The sequence below is a fragment of the Lissotriton helveticus genome, chromosome 3_1 (assembly GCF_964261635.1).
Source record: "Lissotriton helveticus chromosome 3_1, aLisHel1.1, whole genome shotgun sequence".
NCBI classification, from domain to species: domain Eukaryota; kingdom Metazoa; phylum Chordata; class Amphibia; order Caudata; family Salamandridae; genus Lissotriton; species Lissotriton helveticus.
Genome location: NC_136061.1, coordinates 490,918,627 through 490,938,128, shown reverse-complemented (window position 1 = coordinate 490,938,128; position 19,502 = coordinate 490,918,627). Strand labels below are relative to the sequence as shown.

Genomic DNA, 19,502 nt, shown 5'->3' with positions numbered 1-19,502 from the left:
CTATTCACTACCGCACCCTCTGACACTCCTTTTCCTCTGTGTCCGATTGTCCAGGCCGGTCCTAGGCTATCAGCTAGCCCTGCAGATGTAGTTTATGGCCACAGCTGTAAAGAATCACCCGTCTTCAAAGGAGTTATAGTAGATCAAGGCCCACACTCGATGAGATCCGTCACAGCAGAAGCGTTGCTATTATCTGAAAACCATCCTGTATTGTGATTGGGGAGGGGACCGAGCGTGAAGCGGAAGATTCCAGGGATGACTCTTTGTACATCAAAGTTTTTACAATTATGTGTCACATTAAAAATATATAGCACTCCGACAAAGTAGTAAGATTATAAAACTTTAATAATTTATAAATATATACAAGAAAACAAAAATAGTAATAACATATAAACATTTTTAGAGAAAAACAACGAAGTAGCGGTCGGCTGTGCGAATAGTCCCAACGCAGCACAACGTCCAGATTTCCGGCGTGGGGCGTCGCGGGGGGTGGGTGATCAGTAGCAAACTGTTGTGCGAATAGTTCCAAGGCAGCAGAACGCGCCGAAATCTAGATGACATAAAAGTGATGTCTAGTAAGTTGCCACCCAGCAAATAACGGCGTGGGGCGTCGCGGGGGGTGGGTCATCAGTAGCAAACTGTTGTGCGAATAGTTCCAAGGCAGCAGAACGATGGCACCAAGGTGATGTCCAGTAAGTTGCCGCACTGGTTTTGGTATCCTACAATGCTGCTCCGAATAACGGCGTGGAGCGCCCCGGGGGAGGCGGCGTGAACGGGCCTCTCCAGGTGGAGTCTCGTCTGTTGTAGTGGGGCGCCCCTTTACCGTTTCAGTTGCCATTCCGTCCGCTTTTGGTCCACTGTGTCAAAATCCGCCATTCAGCTGAGTTGCGCCCACTCTTGCGGTGCAGCGATAGGCGGCTGTCGCAGGACTCTCAAAATGGCGGCAGGCTGTTTCCTTTTTGGGCCTGGTCCACTGAAATGGCCCTGGGACACCTTGGAAATCGGACGCTTGTCTGCTAGGTCTTGGACCCCATTCTCGAAAGCGTCCCCTCCGCCTTGAGAATTCATCAAAAGTTTTGGGGGCCCCGACTCCTGCAGGCTTCTGGTGGGGAGCGGCTGCCATGATTGCTCGCGGAATGACCACGACGGAGCTACGAGATGGTGGTGCTCTCATGGTGACGCCAGCTTCAGTCTGAAACATCCAGAAACAAGGTGGGGCTTTCATCGTTTGGGGGGAAAAAAAAGTTTTCATCCAATGAAAAGTGTTGTTTTTAGGTCATATGATCAAGCCTTCCATCATTAGGAAACCAAAAGTAAAATGAACCAATGAAAAGTTTTATAAACAAGTCACATGACCTGTTATGCGGCATAGGGTATAAAATGCGGAGAAAATACGTTGGCACGTGAGGCGGCGTCAGTAGCGGACCGATGTGCGAATAGGCCGAAGGCAATACAACGCGCCAAGATCCGGATGGCATCGAGGTGGTGTCATAGTTGAGAGTTCTGAGCAGCGGTTGTAACACTGTCTGAAGCTTATTTGCAGCTGCTGCAGCTTCACTACGCGCCAAGATCCGGATGGCACCGAGGTGGTGTGTAGGAAGTTGCCGCACTGGTGTGGCCATCCTACAATGCTGAAAGTCGGCGTGGGGCGCCCCGTTGGCCTGTGAGTTTGCGTCAGTAGCGGACCGATGTGCGAATAGGCCGAAGGCAGCACAACGCGCCAAGATCCGGATGGCACCGAGGTGGTGTCTAGTAAGTTGTCGCACTTCTGTGGCCATCCTACAATGTTGAAAGTCGGCGTGGGGCGCCCCGTTGGCCTGTGAGATGGTGTCAGTAGCGGACTGATGTGTGAATGGGGCCAAAGGCAGCGCAACAATATTTTCTACTATATTTCCGGTGTAGAAGAGACCACAAGGCGCTGAGATGCCAAGATCCGGATGGCACCGAGGTGGTGTGTAGCAAGTTGCCGCACTGGTGTGGCCATCCTACAATGCTGAAAGTCGGCGTGGGGCGCCCCGTTGGCCTGTGAGATGGCGTCAGTAGCGGACCGATGTGCGAATAGGCCGAAGGCAGCACAACAATATTTTCTGACTGACACCACAAGGCGCTGAGATGCCAAGATCCGGATGGCACCGAGGTGATGTCTAAGTTGCGGACTGATGTGCGAATGGGGCCAAAGGCAGCGTAACAATATTTTTTGTATGGAAGATACCACTAGGCGTTGAGATGCCAAGATTCGGATGGCACTGAGGTGATGTCTAGCAAGTTGGTGTGGTCATCCTACAATGCTGAAACTCGGCGTGGGTCACCCCATTAGCCTGTGAGATGGCGTCAGTAGCGGACCGATGTGCGAATAGGCCGAAGGCAGCACAACGCGCCAAGATCCGGATGTCACCGTGGTGGTTTCATAGTTGAGAGGCACTTCATCTGCAGTGGGGCGCCGAGATCCGGATGGCACCGAGGTGATGTCTAGCAAGTTGCTGTACTGGTGTGGTCATCCTACAATGCTGAAACTCGGCGTGGGTCGCCCCATTAGCCTGTGAGATGGCGTCAGTAGCGGACCGATGTGCGAATAGGCCGAAGGCAGCACAACGCGCCAAGATCCGGATGTCACCGTGGTGGTTTCATAGTTGAGAGGCACTTCATCTGCAGTGGGGCGCCGAGATCCGGATGGCACCGAGGTGATGTCTAGCAAGTTGCTGTACTTGTGTGGTCATCCTACAATGCTGAAACTCGGCGTGGGTCGCCCCATTAGCCTGTGAGATAGCTGTTCTTTGGATTTGGGCCTGGCTCGTCTGCTGTAGTGGGGCGCCCCTTTACCGTTTCAGCTGCCATTCAGCTGAGTTTCGGCTGCTCTTGATGCTACAGCGACAGGCGGCTGCAACAGGACTCTCAAAATGGCGGCCTGTTCTTTGGATTTGGGCCTGGTCCACTAAAATGGCCCTGGGACACCTTAGAACTCGGACGCTCGATTTTTTTTTCCTTTCCTGTACATGCAAAAAAAGGTAAATGCCCGGTACGTTACACGCTTCATCTGCCACGATGAACTCTCCAGAGGAACCGAAAAAAAATATAGTTGTGGTAACTATACCATGCATCGTCATATGGAGAGGTGGCACCAATTAATTATAGTGCTGCATAAAAGAGAGATTTGGAGGAGAACCCCTGACCTGCTAGTACATTCATCAAAGAAGTGGCACTGAGAGCTTCAGAGGCAAGGGAAACGGTCCCAAATATTTAGAAGAACTTTGGAAAGATTAAAATGACATGTTTAGATTGTGGCAAATTAATTTCATGTGGACAGATGAGTGTTACTCTAATAAATACAGCATATGAACATCATCATAGTCGATGGTTGGTAGAGACATTTTGACTATATCCTGGACCTGCCCGTCCTCGCCCAAAATGGCGCCAGAATAAATGGGACTCGTAACTCCTTGTTGTGTACTGGTTGCAGAACCTTGAAATCACGAGATACGTATGCAGTTTTGAAGCACATGGCGGGCGGGGACGAGAATTGATTGAATATTTCGACATCCCTATTGATATTAAGTTCTGATGTGTTATTGATTACTGTACTGTTGAAAGTTCGAATTAACGTCACCCATGGTACTTGCCCGCAAATGTATATCTAGATAATTTTATTGTAACTGGCCCTGTCGTATTTTAATTATAAAATGTACGTCCACCGATTCCGTAACTGTTAGACACCTTAGTTCTTGCAACCTAATGGCCCGCCCGTTACGTTCCTCTACAGTGTAAATGTCTATTCATCATATACGATTACAGTTTGCTCCGTGGCCGGCCCACGTGGTTATAGGCTCGTATTTGTATAATGAAATTTTCACAATAAAGGTTTTTAAAAGAAAACATGGTAGTAGTATATACATTGGTAAAGTTTTTAATAATAGTCACTGTTTTAGAATCATTAAAAGGCAAGTGAAATAAAGCAGACCAATTACATGAAGGGTAAAAGGTATAATACGAAGGAACGCAGTAAAGATAAATGGTCAAGGGCTGTTGTGTTTTCTATTCCTGCAACATAAAGTGATCGATAAGAATCTCATATTCAGGCGTATCGGCGACTAAGACAGCAGGTCGACCCTCTTTTGCTCAACGGCTCCGTCATGGGACGAAGAAACGCTCTTTTTCTCGAAAAAAGAATATATTTTACTTGCAGGACAGTTGTAAAATTTCCGGGAAAGTACATTAGCCTGGAACATTATAACATATATTTAAGAAAAAATAATGTTCGGAAGTAATGAAAAGCGTAATTTTTAGGTCATATGACCAAGCCTTTCATCATTACAATAAGAAAAGTAAAATGAACCAATGAAAAGTTTTATTAACAAGTCACATGACTTGTTATGCTTACGTTACGCGCTGCGCGCCCCGGATGACTTCCGGATGCGCTAACGCGGCGCGTCATATGACGCATTACGCGACAACGCAGGTACAGAATATAGTCAAAATGTCTCCACCAACCAGCGGTCGGAACACAACCCCTTTCAGCAGGCTAAATAGTTCTGTTAAATGACAACAGAAGGGACAGGCAACAAGAACCATCAGTCAAAGAGGGGAGGGCTAGTTCTTCTCTACCGGGTTACATTGGGGCGCTACCGGAACTGATCGAATTGGTAGTCTACAGTGTTTCTGGATGTTTCAGACTGAAGCTGGGGTTAGCATGAGAGCAGCACCATTTCGTAGCTCCGTCGTGGTCATTCCGCAACCAATCATGGCAGCCGTTCTTTATCGTTATTTTGGGCGGGGTGGGTGGCGGAGCCGAGCTGTTTTGCAGCCATCATTGTGTGGAGTTCAGTTCATCTCACTAGTTTTGTATTTGTCATGAGGGGTTGTTCCTAATGTTTCTATTTTAGCGAGGTCAAAAAGAGATCCCATTAGTGGCCTACTGATTTTGCTCGATTCCTTTTCTTTTTTTTTACACGATTTTTCGTTATCTGCAAAGACTAAACAGAGTATTGCGACTCTGTGTTTGTTTGTAAATAGAGAATGAACCAAAGAGAACTAATTCTAAAACAGTAAATACTTGGATAACAATGAATCAAATGGAGAGAGAAGCAGGCACGACGGATTACAATGGGGGCAAAGACCTGCGTTAACTACCTTTCACTATCTGCAAAGAGAGAGTACTCCTAATAGAAATGAGGGGGGGGGGGCACCATTCAAAGCAGATCAGTGTGCATAAACACGAAAATGTTTTCACTTACCACGTACTTGACATTCGACAGCTTATGATATTTGCTATTAAAAAACCATTGAAATTCACTGAAAAAACCATAGGTTATAGACCATATATAGTTAGGAATTAGCATTTACAAAACCTTGAAAATTCACTGAAAAAACCATAGGTTATAGACCATATATAGTTAGGAATTAGCATTTAAAAAACCTTATTTTACTCACACAAAACCATTGAAATTCCATATATAGTTAGTTGCACTAACTATATATCGCGCACCTGCAATCCACTGCTGATGATGTCACATATTACATCATTCATGACATGGTCAGTGACATCACTGATGACATCACTGATGACATCTCAAATGACATCACTGATGACATCACTGATGACAACATCCAGTGACTGTATGTTTCTGTAAAGTTAAAATGTGTCTTACATATTGAAGAATGAGTGGAAGTATAAGTGTCTGGACAAAGGATTTAGTAGGTGCATGACTGAATGCATGAGTGAGTGATTAAATGTGTCTCACTGAGTGCATGGGTTAGTGACTAAAGTGTCTTAATTTGTGCATCATTATGTCTGTTGTTCTGTAAACTGCTGCATGTTTTGATCAGTAGCTATATGATTAACTATATGGGTTACTGATTGATTGTCCAAGTATTTGTATGGGAGACTGAGTGTGTGTGTGGCTGGCTGGGAGGTGTGTGACTCTGTGCAGATCAATGTGTACTTGTATCAATGATTGTATAACAAGGTAAGTATGTGTTAGTATATGTTTGAAAATGTAAGGTGCTCTATGTTTAACTGTATAGACAAGAAAATGGAAGTGTCATTGATTCTTTACAGGACTGACTAGGTGTGTGAGTAACTCCATGGATGAGTGGCAGACTGTGAGTGTCTGTATAGGTGTATGAGTGCATATGATAGTGTTGTAAAGATGAGTGATTGTATGTATGAATGATAGTATGGGTGAATGAGTGAAGGTGTGTGTAGACGTAGGAATCAGTGAGTGCGTATGTAGTAACTAGTATTGGTGTGTCAATGGTTTCAAAAATTATATTCTGTATTTAACACTGGGTGAAACAGAGGTTATATTAAAATGTGAGGAGATGCATTGTATTGTCACATGAATTATATCATCAGTGATGTGGTCATTGATGTCAAATGAGATGTCATCAGTGATGTCATCAGTGATGTCATTTGAGATGTCATCAGTGATGTCATCAGTGATGTCACTGACCATGTCATGAATGATGTAATATGTGACATCATCAGCAGTGGATTGCAGGTGCGCGATATATAGTTAGTGCAACTAACTATATATGGAATTTCAATGGTTTTGTGTGAGTAAAATAAGGTTTTTTAAATGCTAATTCCTAACTATATATGGTCTATAACCTATGGTTTTTCAGTGAATTTTCAAGGTTTTGTAAATGCTAATTCCTAACTATATATGGTCTATAACCTATGGTTTTTTCAGTGAATATATATATATATATATATATAACTGCTTGCAAAACCTGGCCAGAGTCTGCACCATGAACTTCTGATGGAGAAAGAACTGGTTAAGATTGTATAAGGTTCAGTGTGTTATGGAGTCCCCCTTTCACTTTCCACAGGGAGTAGTGAGAGTGAAAGCTCTGGCTTTTTTGAAGGTAAAGGGCTCAGTGGTAACGTAAGAGGGAAGGCCTCACCACTTCCTCAACAAGTTCCCCAAACACCGACTGAGTTAGAGGTGGCCTTGATGGTGTTGGCAGTGGGAGCCACAGAGCATACCCATTGCAGACAGCAAAGAGCATTCAGGAGTTTTTTGAGTGACGGGTCCAATGAAGCTCATCAGTTCAAAACCCCCCACTCACCCGCCACTGTTGGCAGTGGGAGCCACAGAGCATACCCATTGCCGACAGCCAAGAACATTCAGGTATGTTTGGGCCTTGAAATTGGAATTATTTGGCCATTGAAAATAGCTCTACCTTTTAATGGTTTGGCTGTAACACTGCCCATTTAGTAACACCGGATCTGTTGACAGATCAAAGAAAGTCATATAGCAAGCAATAACCTACTCTTGATTCATTTGCTTGAAGACCAAACACTTCAGCCTAAACTGGCTCTTCTTCGAGAAACTGGTCTTCGGGGACCATTGTTGAGGTCCAGCACATCTGAAGCTTTAGCTTAGCTGCAGTTAAGCATAAACATGCACTATTCCTAGGCACATCCGAGCAGCAAGGATGTATAGCCGCCACATTCATGCCCATTGTGTATTCTGTAACTGGCCTCACAGAGTATGAATGTTTGCTTTTTCAAAGCCAACTTCCTACTGTACTATTGGTGGGGAGTCTGGCCTATGATAATACCCACAGCTCAGTGCCTGTATCCAAAATCTGACTGTTAATTGCCTACAGCCATTCCCTATGTAGAGTGTGTGTAGGGCTTGGCCATTGGCCATGTTCAGCACGTTGATGCTGATTGGCTCAGCCCCCTTTGAGCTCTGTTCCTGGCTTATAGCAAGAGTCCTTTGTTTAACACCGGTCCACTTAGAGGTTAGCTGGCAGGGTGTTCTGCCATGCCCAGAGTGGTCTTTGTGAATTTTAAGTGGATTTTAGATTCTGCTATAATCCTAATTTCCCATCAACTGAAGATTTATGAATAATTTCATATGTGTTTTAATCCAATGTTATTTCTGTTCACCTGCCCCATCATAATCACAGATTTAAATGCTCACACACTTTGGTGTTCTGAGGCTCTATGGGTATGCTTTCTTTTTTTAATCGGCAAACATTAAATCCGGTCCATGAATTCAAAATAATACAGTGGATTTGTGGCCCCTCACAGTTCTTTTGAATCCACGGTGCTAGCTTTGGAGCAGCAGATCCTGATCCTGAAATCAAGAGCTATTTCTTTTATGTTTACCCATCCTCTCTGTTGTGGGCTAATGTTCCCCCATTCTCTTATACACACTTACCCATTATGTTTGTCAGGATCATTGTAATCACAAATGCATCCAGGATGAAAAGGCAGTCCTGGTATCTGCAGATCCTTCAAGTGGGCATGTCAGCAAAAAGTATTTTTTTGCCATTTTGAGGGCAGCATATGTCCATATCCCATCAAATTGTTTATTCTCTTTATTGTTAGCTATTTGTCCCTTTTTCTGTTTACACTCGCCTACCCCTGAGTGCTGAATTTGGAGACACTGATTTCTGTTTTGGATAGTAGACAATGGACCCTTTGGACTAAGGTGGTTAACTAAAGTCTTGATGGGACTTTCTGAAGGAAATAATAAGTTGGCCCTTGGAGCCTGAGCTGAGTTAGCTTTTGCCCCTTTCATAATCCTTGAGGCAGCTAGTGATGCAGTTTCAAATGGGGTGTAGGAGCAAGCCGCCAGACGTGGCATTCTTAGCGTTGATGAAGACAACCCCATTGGGGATGAGGAAACATTGGTGAACAAATAAGGCATTGATATATAATATGTGTTTGAAGGATGTCTGACAAAGAGGGATGGTTATCTTGAAAGAGAGTTGCCTGACGGAGAAGTCTGGATTAGAGGGCCGTGTTGAGAGACATAGGAGGACTAATTTTAACACCCCTAGGGGAAGTGTAGGTGGAACAAATTGGACGTGAGGGGTGAACAGCTCTCCTGATCATAAAGAAGAAAAGGGGTTTTGTCCAAGGGAAGGGAATAAGCAGGAGGGAGCTGTCAAACCACAGCAAGTAAGACATTGATGGTCCAACAAGAAAAGCCTTTGTCAAAAGAGGAGGCAAGAAAATGGGCTAAGGATGAGAGAAGAGGCATACATTGGATCCATGTCTCTTTGCAAAAAACAAAAAACCCAGGCAGCCTAGTCTGAGCATTAACCTTTCCTTGTTCCAACGGTCCAAATGTGTGGCTGGAGGTGAGAAGCTTCCCTGAAAGGTGGTTCCTTTCTCTCTTACCCATAAGACTAAGCAAGCTAGGAGAGAAAGATGGTTGTTTAGGACAGCCGCAACCCGTGCAGGTAAGAGCAGTGGGGCCGGGTTGGGTTGATTTGACAGACAACCAAAAGGGAAAATTAAATAAATAATTAATTTCCCCTCATCGTCGTCTGTTGAAATCCACCCTCCCCCCAATCCGGCCCCACCACTCTGACCTGCGCGGGACACTGCTGGTTTAAGAGCAGGTCTGGGGGTGCCCTTTCAAATCCAATAGGAGTGCCAGGAAGGATGGTATTGGTGTTATTTTTGACTTAAATAATATTTGCGCAGTAATTTGACCATTTTGCAGTTGGAACGAAAATGCTGTGATGTACAGAACTGTGTTTTCTTGGCATAGGCCGAACTAGGCCTTAATTATTTATTGACTCCATCTTGGATATAAAAGTAGCCATGTTTTATTTTCTCATTCACACCACACATAGTAAATAAAATGTGCACCATTTCTTTGTATTTACATGCTGTTCTTGGAAAGGCTTAGAGGAAGTTATTTAGTTAAATTTTTGCTCTCCAAGGCCTTTTCCTTGTTTGCTCACTGTAGGACTATTCCTTAACAAGATATTAATTGTTTATTTAACTAGATTGGTACTAGCATTTGTCACAGGGGATTCAATATTATTTATTTAAGGGTATAGGGCTAAGATGATGGTTTTATAAGACTTTTTGTAATGCTTAATTATGATTTGATGATATGCTGATACATTTGCTCACCCTATACTCACTGTGAGATTTCCTTTGCATTCTATAGTTAATTTCTCTATAAAAACGTGTTTTGGGGGTTGAGCCAGAAAAAGCGTCTGCGTCTGTTTTAAGTGATTTCTGAGCTTTATACTTCTGACTGAAATATTCTGCATCTTAATTGACTTTGGTATATTTTTGCCTTCTGTATTGCACTTAGGGCCAGATGTAGGTGGCCAAATAGCGAGCGCTAATCCTGAAATTTGGAGAATTTCAGCATTTGCTATCGCTGTTTGGCAGCGAGCAATGTAGGTAAGTTGAAACCTACTAACAAAATAAGGAATCGCAATATTGCGATTCCTTATTTTGCTCTTGCATTTAAGGAATCTCAAATTGCGATTCCGTAAATGCAATGTAAGTAGCCCAAAAGAAAGTGCACTTTAACCTTCAGGTATCGCTAATTACCACCAACTTCAAGTTGATGGTAATTAGCGATTTCCATTAAAAAAACACTTTTTTGCTTTTTTTTAGTGCCATGTGGCACACATTCATGCCCTTAGGGCATGTACGTGCGCCACATGTGCACACATGCACTTTTCAGGGGTGCAACAGGGTTTCCATTTGGAACCCTGGCACCCTTGAAATTTCCCCTGCAATTTGCGAGTGCCTCTTGGTGACTCGCAAATTGCGGCAGCAATTCCTATTCATTCCTATGGGCCTCTTGGCCCATAGAAACGAATGGGAAGGTATTCCTTATTTGCGAATCGCAATTTGCGATTCATAATTAAGGAATGTTAGGTAATTGCTAAAAATATTGCGATTCTATCTACATGGCATTTTACGATTCCTTAATAGCAATTCCCTAAAAATCGCTATTAAGGAATTGCAAACATGCATTTACCTACATCTGGCCCTTAACTTTTTTTTAACATCTTTATTTTTCATTTTCAATTTACAACAATCAAACCGCATATAAATGCTCATTGGGCTTATTTTCAGTTCTAGAAGATACACTGCAAAGTCAGATGTCTCATGAACACAGTCCTTTACACAACAGGGCTGTAGAGGAAGGGCGGTTTGCACCAGTCCATGGGGATCCATTAACACACATCTTACCCTCGCTCCCTCCAATCTATCAATACTCGCCCTCAGTGTTTTCTGCTGATGTAATGGAGGGTGTGACCTATGAGGCCTGTTCATCAACGGTTTGTGCAACATTTCATCCCACATCTGACTATCCTCCTCTGCTTTTTCATCAGTCTTAACCTCCTGCATACACCTAGCCTCCACAAAAGCCCACTCGGCAATATCACTAGTCCATTGGTGCAGAGGGGGACCCATGAGGGACAGCCATTTTATAGCCACTTTTCTCTTTGTTAGAACTAATCCCAGAAGTGTCATCCTATATAACATTTTACGATTCTTGGAGCATGCAAAGAGATTTAGGAGACAGTGCCCAACACTGAGTTCAAACCGTATTGGTGATTCTCTGGAGACAGTTCACTAATACTATCCAGTATGATTCTATATGCTTACAGCCCCACATTAGGTGTATGCAATCCACCCGCCTCATTCCGCATCTGGGACATGTGTCCAGTCTGCCTGGGTACACGCTACTCAACCGCACTGGTGAGAGACATGTGCAATGAAATTCATAGAGGTACGCTAATTTGAAGCTGGCATTTCTAGACTCTCCCTAAATCAGTGCACATGCCGCACCCCACTTCCTGTCCATCAGCTGCTGTATGAGGTCCCCATCCCATCTCTGTCTCGCAGGGAGCTCTGTCCATTGTTTATCGCAGAGCTCTGAACCCCAGACCCCAGATGCCGCAACAACAACTGCTGCCTCGCATCTCCTCGATCAATTGTAGTACCTTTCACCTGCCACCACTGTCTCTTCACTTGCGACTCAGGACCTACCACACTCACGGAAACCCTCAACACACCCACAGTGCCAACCATGACCACCACAGAACTATTACACTGCCTCCTGCCCAATGCCCAATCACTCTGCAAACACGCCACCAAAATCTGTGATACAGCTAGCGACAGTCAAGTTCTGTCTGTCATCCAACGCACCTGGACTGCCCGCGCCATTGTCCACTTCACCATCGCAAGATCCCCCTGGAACACCATCATGCCTCCCAGCTCCTCCCACCACAGCTGGAACAAAGTGAACAAGGCCTAATGGAGAGACAACCTGAACACCAGCCGGACTCCACCTCCAACCTTGAACAGGCCATCAGTAACCTCACTGCCTGGATCACCAACTGTGCCGACAGAGCCCTCTCAAGCCCGCCAAGACCAGGATATCAACCAAACAAGCTAGCTGGTCTCAACCAGGACCATGAAATGCACCTGCAAATGGCTATAATGATGTTGGTGCATCAGCAAAGACCCCACAGACCAAGCCAATTTCAAGTCAGCCCTCAACAAATACCATTAACGCCTGGAAGATACGAAAATATGCGCCCTGGCAGAATTCATGGAAGTAAGCTCAATCCACAGGGAGGAACTCTTAAACACTGTCCGAGAGTTTTCCTACCCATCAGCCACCGAGAACACAATCTCCCCTTCCCAGGAACTCTGCAACACGCTGGTGGAGTATTTCCACTACAAGATATCCACCATCTACACCTCCACAGCCTCCTCGCGCCAACTAACGCCACCCACAACCATCCTCCCGCATGGAAATAACTCAACACACCGAGCTTGACAGCCTTCATGAACTCCATCCACTCCGGAGCACCCACGGACCCCTGCCCCAACCACTTCTTCAAACTCGGGAGCAAGGAAATCAGCAACAAACTCACCCCTATTCTCAATGAATCCATCACCACAGCTGCTTTCCCTGATCAATGGAAACCTGCAGAGGTCAGACCCCCAGCACATGAAACTCTCCGCTGACCCAAGCAAACTCAAACTTTCCCGTTCCCCCCCTCGAGAAAGCCACCAACTCACCGAACACCTGGAGAGCAACACTCTGCTGGACACCTCCTAAACCGGCTTCCAAGCCAACCACAGCACTGAGACCACCCTGATCGCTACCACTGGCGACATCAGGACCCTCCTCGACCAGGAAGAGACAGCAGCCTTGATTCTCCTTGACCTCTCAGCACTGTTCCATACCGTATCCCATCACAATCTCATCAAGAGACTCCGCCTCATTGGCATCCAGGGAGACACCATCAAGTGGATCGCATCCTTCCCCACAGGACGAACCCAAAGAACCCGACTGCCACTCTTCACTTTGGAACCCAAGAGCATCATCTGCGGTGTCCTGCAAGGTTCATTCCTCAGCCCCACTCTGTTCAACACCTACATGAGACCCCTGGCCAACATCGTCAGAACCCATGGCCCCATCATCATTTCCTACATAGATAACACCCAGTTCATCCTCGTGCTCTCAGAAGACCCCTTCGCCAACACTAGGACCAACCTCCACAACTGCATGACGAGCGTCGCCAACTGGAAGAAGGCCAACTGTCTGAAGTTCAACATGTGAAACGACACATAGTGGCCCTCTGAACTCGGACCCACACCAAGAGACCACACTCGCAGCCTTGGCATCATCCTGGACAGCAAAGTCACCATGAAATACCAGATCAATGCAGTCTACTCCACTGCTTCCATACTCTTCGCAAGCTCCGAAAAATCTTTCATATGGCTCCCCATCAACACCAGGAAAACTGTCACTGGCTTCCTGGCGGCACTACAGCGATGCACCCTACGTAGGATCCACCTCCCAGCTCCTGAAGAGACTCCAGATGATGTAGGGCTCCGCTGCCAGACTCATTCTTGACCTCATTCAAAGGTAGCGTCATCTGGTAAGGTGACGTCCTCCTGAGCACAGCATAAATTCCACCACAGTGGGATTAAAAACTCTTAATTGAAGCTGTCAAGAAGAAGATCCATGACAGGTTGTAGCTGGTAAAGCTGTTTTATTATTTTATCTATATTATCACTTCGTATCGAGTATTGTACATCAAAAAATGTATTAGATGCTCATAGGTTTGATATATGTCTCCCCATGCATTTCGGGCTTGAAAAAGCCTTTCGTCAGGGAAAAATATCTGAAATGTGAATAGAGCAGAAATATGGTCAGAGGGCACCAAACTCAGAGATGAATAAACCGTCACCGAGTGTCACCTTGTGGAGAGTATTAAATAAAATCACCTCTGAAGAAACGGACAGAAAATGCATCTGGACATCGCTGAAGTTGTGCCAGAGCAAAGAAAATGTGGGTCATGAGGTAAAACCATGAGCGTTGGTGAGTCAGCGGTGCAAAAGAGTGATGATGATAATGTGAAGCGATAAAGGAAGGTTTAATGCTGTCATGCGGCATGTAAAACCAAATGAAATCGCCATGTGCCGTCCAATCACGTCCAAAAATCTATTGGTGTAAAAGTAACAGTAAATGTGTGTACGCTCAAGAAACCTACAAATGAAGTGCCATGTGTTGAAGTCTGCCTCCCCATCCAGAAAGATGCCAATTCAAGATTCTGACTCACGCATACATCAAACACTGCCTGAACTTCCACCAATCCTCCAGACGCCTGCACTCCACCTCTCTCTCACACATTCCCCACATCTATTGAAGCCACAGTGGAGAACACCCATTCTCCTACCTCGCTGCCAAGTCCTAGAACAACCTTCCGCTTCACCTCCGAACTTCAGCCTCTCTTCCGGAATTAAGAAAGGGACTCAAGACCTGACTTTTTGACTGACCCCAGCACGAACCCAGTGGCTGGATACCCCCCGCGGGTGATTAGCCACGTGTTATAAATTAGGCTGATTGATTGATTAATGTCCATGTACAAACGTCAGTGTCTAGGAAATCCCCATATCCAAAGGTACATCTAGCGTGTACGGTCAGTTTGGTGTGTTCTGGAAATTCATCCAGATTTCTCTTGCTGTCTTTGTGATTTTAGCAGACTGCAAAAACCACACTGGGCCTACCTCAAAACACTCTTGGGCTTCCTGAAATGTAATACAGCGATCTCCCAGATGTCAGTCTCCAAGTGTGTCAAACCCTCTCTCCATAACGCCATGGTCATATTCTTGTTGATAATCATGATGGGTCTCAGTGGCAGCTGCTGAGAAAAAAGTGTTCTACACTTCACCCCTTTTATCACCCTCTCCTACGGCTGCGTCACCAATCGTACAACATGCAGGCTGTGTTTATCTAGCTGTGAACCTGCCATCAGACACTTTGGCAAATGCTCCATTCTTGAGGTACCCACCAGTAATCGCTTCTCCAAGTTGTCACCCTCCATGTATCAGATGGCTGCATGTGGGAGTTGTGCCGCCAGTATTTGCAGGTCTGAGATAGATCGTAGTTTAATCTAAATTACTGATCTCAAACCTCTTTTAGGCAAGGCTAATTCTTATTGAATGTTATTTAAAATGCTGTTTGAATCTTATCTTAATGTACACATTTCCCCATCTACTCTTTGGGACAATCTGACCGTACATTAGGCACTTTATTTCTAACATGTCAGATTATCTGAAAAAGCACCAACAAGGCAGTGCTATGGTGACCTATAGGAGGTGAGGCAATGCTTGGAGAGCCAAAATGACTCTGTGAAGGTGAAGCAGGTTGCAGTAAATCAGTTAAAGCGAAAGGAAAAGTGTAACCCATGACAGGACTTCAATCTTGGAGAAAGGTGCTCGCTGCCCTAGGGACTGGACCTGGGCACCTGCTCAGGAACATCTTGAGATGGGAGGCAAAGCAGTCTACTTCTAATGGGCTCCAGAGTATGGAAATCTCTGAAAACATTTGGTGATCCAGCATCCAATCCTTGGAGTCACTCAGGTGACATGAAAGCCAGCCTTCTATACCATTTGAGTTGCCCAGAAGCTATAACGCTTCTAGGCAAAAGTTTAAACGTTCCAGGATGAGAGAAGCTGAAGTCTTGGATGTGCCCCACCTCCCCCCGTTTATTCCTATAATTAACCACAGAAATGCTGTCCATCCAAAGAAGGATACAGCAATCGGATTTGTGGCAAAAGAAACTCTTGAAGGCGAAGATGCCAGCTAGCAGTTACTGAGAATTAATGTGTGGGGAGGACTCTTCCTGAGACTAAGGCCTGCTAGTAGACAGATTTTCTAGGTTGATGCACCAACCATGGTTGCTCAACTTGGATTCAATAATGAGGTCTGGAATTGGGGTGAAAGATGGCTTTGCCATTCTATGTATCTATGATTGTCATCTACCACTGTAGTTCCATACTTCAATCCTTGTCTAGGGAGATCTTAGCACAGTAAGGTAGGCCTGAGCGCAGGTGGAGTGCTTACCACCCCTGAAGGACTCTATAATGAAGGGGGCCTGGACATATCATTTTCTATTGCTCAGTGGTTCTTCTTTACCTCATTGCTCTTTCTTGACCTCCTGTTCTTTAGTATCCTGTTTCCTCACTGATGATTGAATGTTTGAGGTAATATAGATATTTTTGATTTCTATTGTCAGTTAGAGCTGCACTATGCCTGCTAGAGACGCATTATACTTCTTTCTGACCTTGATTTTAGGGTGATCTTTACAAATACGCCAGACCACTTGTCACTGGCCTTGTCCTCCTTGCCCTGTTACGCATACTTATATAAATACATCTGAGAAATTGTATTTCAAGTCAAATGCCTGTGACAGGACACTGCCCTAGCTTTTGTAAATCTCATCCAAGGTTTAACGTTATATAAATTAATTATTCTTACTAGCCACCAAAAGTATTCTGTCCAGAACTGCTTATTCTGGACAGAATACTTCGATTATTTCCCTTTCGGAATAAAAATTTGTTTTATGAATTGTAAGACTAAAATGTTCAAAACACTTTAATGCTACGCCAGAAGGTTTGGTAGATATCTTCCAATTTGTAATCAGTTTGTTTTAAAACTTATTTTATCTATCTTGTTAATAAAGTAAGTAAAATGCTCTATTTCTTACGCTACAGTTTCCAGGCTTAGAAAAAAATATTGATGGAGAAGAATCTAATGAATTTACCAATGACCTGGGTATGTATTTAGATTTTATTTTGTTTCTCTAATTTTATTTTCATGTTTTTTTTGTAAAATAATAATAATATTATAATCCCTGCATTTTTGCTCTATGCTCTTATAGGAATGTGACTCCAAATTGTTTTTATTCTTTTGAAATGAGTTGTCGTCAATTATCATTATTTCATAAACTATTTCTAATTCAACTCAATCCTGGTTTGTACTTGATTCCTCCTTGGGATGGCAGCTGGAATGGTTCTTTGAGATATCGTGTGCAGTAGTACCAGTGAGCCTTGTGGGTTTTGGTGCCATTCTTGCACCCTTTCTTTCCATCTGAACTTTTTTTCTAAGGATTTTATCACTGACCCCGTCAGCTGTACACTTACACAGGTTTTGTAGTGCACTTAGGGGCACATTACGATCGCGGACGGACTTGCGTCCGTCCGTGAGCCCTGAGTAGGAGGGAACATCCGCATGTGCTGCGGCGTTCCCTCCTGTGCAATTAGGATGTGACCGCCACCCTGGCGGTCACATCCTCTATTTTTAACATTGCGGCGGGTGCGGCTTCAAGCCGCACCCGCCGCAATGTAAAAAACGCATGCAGTGCATTTACATGCAGAAAGCGGCAGGCACCGCGCGGTGCCTGCCGCTTTGTGCATGTAAATGCAGGGGGGCACCATAGGTACCCCACATGTGCACCCTTCACCCAGGGGGTCTGCAACGGGCCCCTGAAGTGAAGATCCGTATGCTTTTCCACGGCGGAGAACCCGCCGCGGAAAAGCATCTCTTCTACACCCTCCTAATATGTCTGGCGGTGTTTGAGAGACACCGCCACCATATTAGAGCTTTTACGCCACGGTTGTAAGCCGACTGCAGCGGAAAAGCGGCAGACTGAAACCAAGACCCACCAGCCATCCTAATTTGGCGGTGGGTCTTTGGTGTGTCCGCAGCGGATTTTCCATATCCTCCGGGCCGGCGGTGGCTTCCGCCGGCCCAGAGGATGCGGAAAATCCGCGATCCTAATAGACCCCTTAATCTGGAGAATCTAGGCATTAAAGCAGAACATCTGTATACTTTGTGAAACTACCCATGCTGTTCACTAGGAGGGGTCCTTGGGTTTGTGCTTGGCCTCCTGGGACTTCTGGATGAAACAGAAGGTCTTGGATTTTAAAACACGATGGTGTTGAGTCCATGGAATTAAACACATTTCCCAGAGCCTATTGCTTTTCTTGATATACTATTATCTCATTCTTTTAAGTCGCCAAAGACTTGTCTATTATGTTTGTCTGTCCAAGTCATACTATCCATTTTATCCACTTTTTGGTTATATAAACCAAACCAATATTCTGGTAAAACACAAGAGAGCCTTTATTATATTGCCTGACATGAATACTTTATTTTGTCTGATATGTGACAAGGTAACATGCCAAGAAAATTTGACTGATGTAGATAAGCTTGCATGTTTACATCCATTACTCGTGGCTCTGTTTTTCTTCATTCTAATTAGTTTTTTTTTTTTTATTCTTTTATCAGTATTCTGCTAAGAAAGTTATGGATGGTGCCCCACTGTCGCGCCTAAACCTTATGGGTTGGTGGTCCATGTTCCCCTGCAGCTCCATCCACCTCCACCTCTTGCTGCATCCCACCTAATTCCTGTCTGGACATAGGTTATTCTGTGCTTTGCCAGCTATTTGGTGAGCACTATTCAGCTACTCCTTGAGTCTGGAAATAAAAGGGTGGGCTGGGGGAGGAGCCACTTAGATGAAAAGCCAAATCGGGCCCCCAAAGACAGTCCACATTGTTGGAGAGGAGCAGCCTATGTTTGGTGGCAGGTAGATAACCCTCCACTGAGGACGGGACCAATTGGCCTCTCAGGGTAACTTACTGGGATAATTGGTCAACTAACTGTGTCTGTGGTCTTGGTGAAGCCCAGATCTTGGAAAGACACTACCAGAGAGAACTGTGGACATGGGACTTAGACGGGAAAGGTGATCATGATTGTTAGAAATTGGGTTACTAGTTAAAATCAGTCTGACCCTGTGCCTCATCGGAACAGTCCAGCCCGAACTGCCAAGCCATGTCTTCCCTGGACCGGAAACAAGCATCCTGGGACCGGTTTCGACTTCATAACCCTCATCAGCCAGGCTATCTTGAATCCAGTGGCAGAGTGAGCAAGGGACCCACGTCTGGGCATACCCATGGGGCACAGGGTCAAGACTAATTTGCATATGTCTGGGTTCAAACTGAAATGGCATGATGAGCAAAAAAACGATGGATTTAGGCCCAGATCTCTGTACTGGGGTGAATGTATGACATTGTTCTGCATTGTCCTTCAACTGTTCAACTGTTGTTTTTGCATTTGTCACCCCGAGTGGGTCGGGTATGCTCATACGTGAGTCCTGTGCTCTCCATGCCACTGGAATCAAGCTATCCTGGCTGATGAGGGCTGAAAGCCTGAAACCGGTCCTAGGATGCTTGTTTCCAGTCCAGGGAGGACATGGCTTGGCAGTTCAGGCTGGACTGTTCCCAAGGGGCATATGGTCAAGACTGATTTGCATATGGCTGGGTTCAAACTGGAATGGCATGGTGAGCAAAAAAATGATGGATTTAAGCCCAGATCTCTGTACTGGGGTGAATGTATGACATTGTTCTGCATTCTGT

At 45.0% G+C, this 19,502-nt stretch overlaps 1 protein-coding gene across 1 annotated transcript in view; it reads left to right on the top strand.

Moving 5' to 3' along the window:
• The window catches only part of INPP1 (inositol polyphosphate-1-phosphatase), a 165,272-nt gene that overhangs the window by 87,344 nt on the left and 58,426 nt on the right, over positions 1-19,502 (top strand). The window contains exon 3 of the mRNA XM_078680376.1: positions 16,799-16,859. Within this exon, the coding sequence (XP_078536502.1) occupies positions 16,799-16,859 (61 nt within the window). The remainder of the gene's footprint in view (positions 1-16,798; positions 16,860-19,502) is intronic.